General features: G+C 40.1%; 2 protein-coding genes across 2 annotated transcripts; both read left to right on the plus strand.

Moving 5' to 3' along the window:
- Nucleotides 1-604: 604 nt before the first annotated feature.
- Nucleotides 605-1468, plus strand: LOC146650759 (gamma-crystallin M3-like). Its single transcript, XM_085383815.1, has 3 exons — nucleotides 605-613; nucleotides 699-947; nucleotides 1187-1468. Exons 1-3 carry the CDS (start codon nucleotides 605-607, stop codon nucleotides 1466-1468), a joined length of 540 nt encoding a protein of 179 aa, XP_085239941.1.
- Nucleotides 1469-4053: 2585 nt separating this feature from the next.
- On the plus strand, nucleotides 4054-4794 carry LOC146650760 (gamma-crystallin M3-like). Its single transcript, XM_085383749.1, has 3 exons — nucleotides 4054-4095; nucleotides 4181-4423; nucleotides 4519-4794. Exons 1-3 carry the CDS (start codon nucleotides 4087-4089, stop codon nucleotides 4792-4794), a joined length of 528 nt encoding a protein of 175 aa, XP_085239875.1. The 5' UTR covers nucleotides 4054-4086.
- Nucleotides 4795-5382: the final 588 nt, after the last annotated feature.

Genomic DNA, 5382 nt, shown 5'->3' on the forward strand with positions numbered 1-5382 from the left:
ACCCCGAAAACCATCAATTTCACACCCAAGCCTCAACTCTCGCAACCCGGTACCAAACGACTCACGGACTTGGCCTGGGGTTTGGGGACCGCTGATGTACATGATGCAGTGGTAGACCGTGATCACCAGTCAGTATTGGTAACTAGTAAATGTGTTTGCGGAGATGTAAATGCTGTGATGTAAAAACTACAGTCTTTTCTTCACAAATGTAACTGTGTTTAAATCTAAAGTTGAAGCATTTGTACATTTGATCAGTTGCTCAGCTCTGATATGCATTCACATAAGAGTAACAGAGTGCTTTTCAACACACAGCAATCACTGACAGTACAAAGAGTCCCAGCTGATACATCTGTTCACTGTCACCCACCTGTACCCCATATGAGAGCCACAGAGGTTGGCACTGCACCAGATGCATACAGTCTGGAATAATAACCATTTACAGAGCGATTTAACAAACATTATAGCCCTGTATGGTATCCTGCTGAGTAAGATATTCAAAACAATGGCTCCATAGATCATTTAGCCATCATGATGGGTATAAAAGTGACAGAGAGCTTGGCTGGGCCAAGTACGAGTGGAATCAGGGACAGAATTGACGACCAAAATGGGCAGAGTAAGAGAGAAATTTACAAACTGTTGCTGTAATTGAGACCAATAAACACTTGATTAAATCATACATTAAACTGTTTTATTTTCAGATCATCTTCTATGAGGACAGGAATTTTCAGGGTCGCTCCTATGAGACCAGCAGTGACTGTGCTGAGCTCACCTCCTACCTGAGCCGCTGCAACTCCTGTAGGGTGGAGAGCGGCTGCTTCATGGTGTACGAACGTTCCAACTACATGGGTCACCAGATGCTGGTGAGAAGGGGAGAGTACCCTGACAACCAGCGGCTGATGGGAATGAGCATGAGCGACTGCATCCGTTCCTGCCGCATGATTCCCATGGTATGTAAGACCTGAAAATATATAGAAATACACAGAAACTATGGGGTACCCCACATGTTTCAAAATAAAAGCATCTATCAGGCACTGAGAATATTTTTTGCTTGCATGTGCTGTGCACAAACTTGTAAGCTTCTTAATCATTTTGTGCTTTACTTCTATCTACTTCTATTTTCTGCAGCTATATGTGTTAAACAACAACTCTAATATTGCTGATAAAGTAATGATCTGTCCTTTCACAGCACAGAGGGCCTTTCAGGATGAAGATCTATGAGAGGGATAACTTCGGTGGTCAGATGCACGAGCTGATGGACGACTGCGAGAACATCATGGACCGCTACCGCATGTCCGACTGCCAGTCTGCCAACGTGATGGATGGCCACTGGCTGATGTACGAGCAGCCTCATTATAGAGGCAGGATGATGTACCTGAGGCCCGGAGAGTACAGGAGCTTCAGGGAGATGGGAATGGGTCCCACGGACATGAGGATTGGATCCATCAGACGTATCATGGAATCCTGTTAGGCAAGACAGACAAAATAAATAAACTGTTAATAAACAGTTCATATCTGTTTCAGTTCATCATTTGGGTCGACTTCCCTGGCAAACTCACAAACCTGAGAGAAAAGTGCATGAATTATCAGCAACTGGCTGCTCTTACTGTTGATAGTTTATCCACAGTGTCACTTAATTCTTCTACTTATGAAATGTGTGGTGTCATATGAAGCACATGCCACTGAAAAATAAATTACTTAAATGTAAATAAAGCCGACATTACAGAACAACAGTTGTCTTTTATTTATGTTAATGCATGGTGCACTCCTGGGTAGCATAGGGCTGCTTTTCAGTCAGTTTTAATTTCCTGTTCTGCTCTGTGAAAACAGAAACAGAAAGTGTGTACATAAGAACATCTTTTGGTTTTATTGAAATACATTTTGTGTGGCAGAAATAACAGCGATGCATAAATCAGATGTATACAGGTAACATAAATGGTTAGCACACACTACACACAGCGCACCCAGTAACTTATACTCAATCCCAGCCTATTGGTCTTGATATGTCATTATGTCTTCAGACTTTCTACTTGTTACAATTCTCATAATGGCCATCAATAATGAAAGTGAAGGGTAATGATAGCTCTACTTGCCCTGCGTGTCCTAAAGATGGAGATTTTACAGCTGTGGTGAGGACACTGCATATAAACTAAAAGAAGCTTCCGCATCTTGTTTGTTCTGGATCCTGAAGGAAGGAAGATTTAGAGCCACAAGAGAACACTTTACTTTTATGTAAGCTAGCAAGGTCATGACAATGTTGGAACACAGCTGTTTGACAAGAATTTAAAAGGGCTACTCAGTAATGGTCTTTCGCATCAGAGCTGGCTGAAAGAGCATGGGTCCCAAACTTCAATGAGCTGTGGCACTGTCATCTCATGTGAGGGCCACTTTAGTGTTAAGGTTGTACAATAAAACAAACAAACAAATATTTATGAAAATGTAAATGTTTTTTCTCACTCTTAACTAATTGAAGCCTTTCATGAACTACCAAATGAATATAATAACTATAACTGTTTGTATTTAACAAAATGACAGTGCAGACATAAGTGAAAACTTTTCTTTACAAATAACTAACAAAGTCAATCCCTCAACATGTTTGTGCTCTCTGCTCATATTGCCTTATTAAATGACTTTGTGCTTTTTAAAGAACTTATTTTAACATTGGACTCAACAACAAACAAATCCTCCCCAACAAAAAAATTAACTTCAAGGGTCAAATTGCATTATATTTCTTCACGTAGGGGTGATGTAGGCCGCAAGTGGCCCCCGGGCCGCGAGTTTGAGACCCCTGTTGTAGAGCGTGGAATATTTAATTTTTGTGTTGACAGTTTGGATTTTTGAAGCAGGCAAAGTCTTTATAAGCTGAAGGTTGCTCATTTTGGCCTTTACATTCTCGAGGTAATGCTGACTGAATATGGCAATGTTTTTCTGGTGGAAATGTAACAAAAACATTATAGTGGGATTGTTTAATCCCACTATAATGGGATTAAACAATCCCATTATAGTCCATAATATCCATATTGCACAGGCTCTCCACCATATCTCCCTGACAACTTATTTTTTTCTGTTTTCTGATCCGTATACAATCCATAACAAGTAGAAAGTCTGAAGACATAAGTGAAGTTATCTTTTTATGGAGCACAACCATTGCAGATATAAATAATTTGGTGATGCTTTTCCTATTAAAACTGGTCAAATTGCCCACTGTGATAAATGTCTATACCAACCTGATCTCATGTTGTCTGTTCATTTGAACCAAATAAACAGCAACTCTGCAGTGAATCTTATTAAATGGTATCCTGACAGACTTAGTGCTGGATGCTGTTTTCTAACTTCATCATTTTAACTTGTTCACATATTAGTATTCCCACAACTTGCACTCCTCACGAGCAGCCAAAAAATGCTCAGTTTATTTAAATTATTAGTTCAGAGGAAATTGATTACATGAAATGTTTCAGTTATTCATGTTTTTAAATCTTATCATGTTGCTCACTTGTAGCTGAACAAATTTCTAAAAACAAAAGAGAAGAAAACACTAAAACTTTCTACCTTTACATATTGCACAGGCTCTCCACCATATCTCCCTGACAACTTATTTTTTTCTGTTTTCTGATCCGCATCTAATGCTCTACTTAACTGGACAATAAATCAGTTTTTGTGTGTTTTCATACCTCAAAAAAGGAAATGACCTCTACAGTGTTCATGTTTATATTTATAGTGTTTTATATTTTTACATAAACATATAATGACTTCAAAAACATCTGTTAGTAAATGAAATGTCCTTTACACTGAAGACAGAAATGCTTGTCATACTACAGTTGGAAGCTTCTATTTATTTTCTTTATGTGTAGCAACAATACCACATGTATACACTACATGCATTTCCACTAGTGTGGCATCACAAAATAACCCTTTAGTTCCCTGACTGCTCAGTAGGCTTCTATGCTGTGTTGCTGGGTCAGGGGTTTGCACAATAGACGCCACACATCCTATGTTCCCACGCTGCAGGTATAAAAGTAACAGCTACCACTGACAGGAATACACAGAAGCCACAGCTCAGTCCTGAGGAACCACCAGAAGACCGTGACCATGGGCAGAGTATGTAAAGCATGGGAAAGATGTTTATTCATTAAAAAAAACAATCTGTGGATTCCTATTCTAACGAGCTTTGTTGTTCTTTCAGATCATCTTCTACGAGGACAGGAACTTCCAGGGCCGCTCCTATGAGTGCATGAGCGACTGCTCTGACATGTCCTCCTACCTGAGCAGGTGTCACTCCTGCAGGGTGGAGAACGGCTGCTTCATGGTCTACGACCACCCCAACTACATGGGAAACCAGTATTTCATGAGGAGGGGCGAGTACGCTGACTACATGAGCATGATGGGCATGAGTGGTGGTATCAGGTCTTGCCGTACGATCCCCATGGTAGGTGTAAAGTGGTGGTACTTCCATATAAGACCTTTTTGGAATTAACATAAGTTTCATGCTTAATTTTATTTTGTCTTGTGTCTATAAAACAGCACAGAGGCCAGTTCAGGATGAGGATCTATGAGAGGGAGAACTTCGGTGGTCAGATGTACGAGCTGATGGACGACTGCGACAGCATCATGGACCGTTACCGCATGTCCGACTGCATGTCCTGCAACGTGATGGATGGCCACTGGCTGATGTACGAGCAGCCCCACTACAGAGGCAGGATGATGTACCTGAGGCCCGGAGAGTACAGGAGCTTCAGGGAGATGGGAATGAGCGGGATGAGGTTCATGAGCATGAGGCGCATCATGGACATGTGCTAATTTTACATTTTGACTTCAATAAATGATATAAATTTCTAAATTCTTGTGTCATGACATTTACTTTCATCACTGTGAACCTTTTTAAGATCATTCATACTGAATTCAAATGCATTGAGTATCAGTGGAAACCACCGAGTAAAAAACATGTTTTCATTCTTCTTTTGAATGGCATCTCCAAAAGACTGAATTACCACCTGTTTCTATTTGATTTGTAGAAGTCAGCTGTGGTAGACAGCGATATATGGATATGCATCCATATATATGAAGAGATTTGCTTCATTTTGGGTTCAGGGTCAACAAATTATCAGTATTTATTAGTAGTAGTCATTGTTTTGGAGCATCAAAGTGATATAGTTTATGGATGTAGTTCCATTCTGCCAGCTGAAAAGCACAATGTCAGCAGTAGTGATGTTCTGATTTGCAAAAGGAGAAATTAATCTGAAAGGCAATAACAGTACAAAGATATAAGGAACATAATTGTGTAGTGTTTTTCTTCAACTATCTGAGTATTCAGGTGAATATATTTCACCAAATCTTTACCCTGATTGGTTTTGACAGACTGCTCGAGAGCCAATTAGAATGCCTGAA

The sequence above is a fragment of the Rhamphochromis longiceps genome, linkage group LG16, assembly GCF_057381845.1.
Source record: "Rhamphochromis longiceps isolate RC_006_pf linkage group LG16, R_longiceps_female_GT1.1, whole genome shotgun sequence".
Classification (NCBI taxonomy): domain Eukaryota; kingdom Metazoa; phylum Chordata; class Actinopteri; order Cichliformes; family Cichlidae; genus Rhamphochromis; species Rhamphochromis longiceps.

Excerpts from the sequence above, each read along its gene's own strand:
- LOC146650759 (XM_085383815.1), top strand. Across the intron at positions 948-1,186 it reads CCTGCCGCATGATTCCCATG|CACAGAGGGCCTTTCAGGAT; the intron begins GTATGTAAGACC and ends GTCCTTTCACAG.
- LOC146650760 (XM_085383749.1), top strand. Across the intron at positions 4,424-4,518 it reads CTTGCCGTACGATCCCCATG|CACAGAGGCCAGTTCAGGAT; the intron begins GTAGGTGTAAAG and ends TCTATAAAACAG.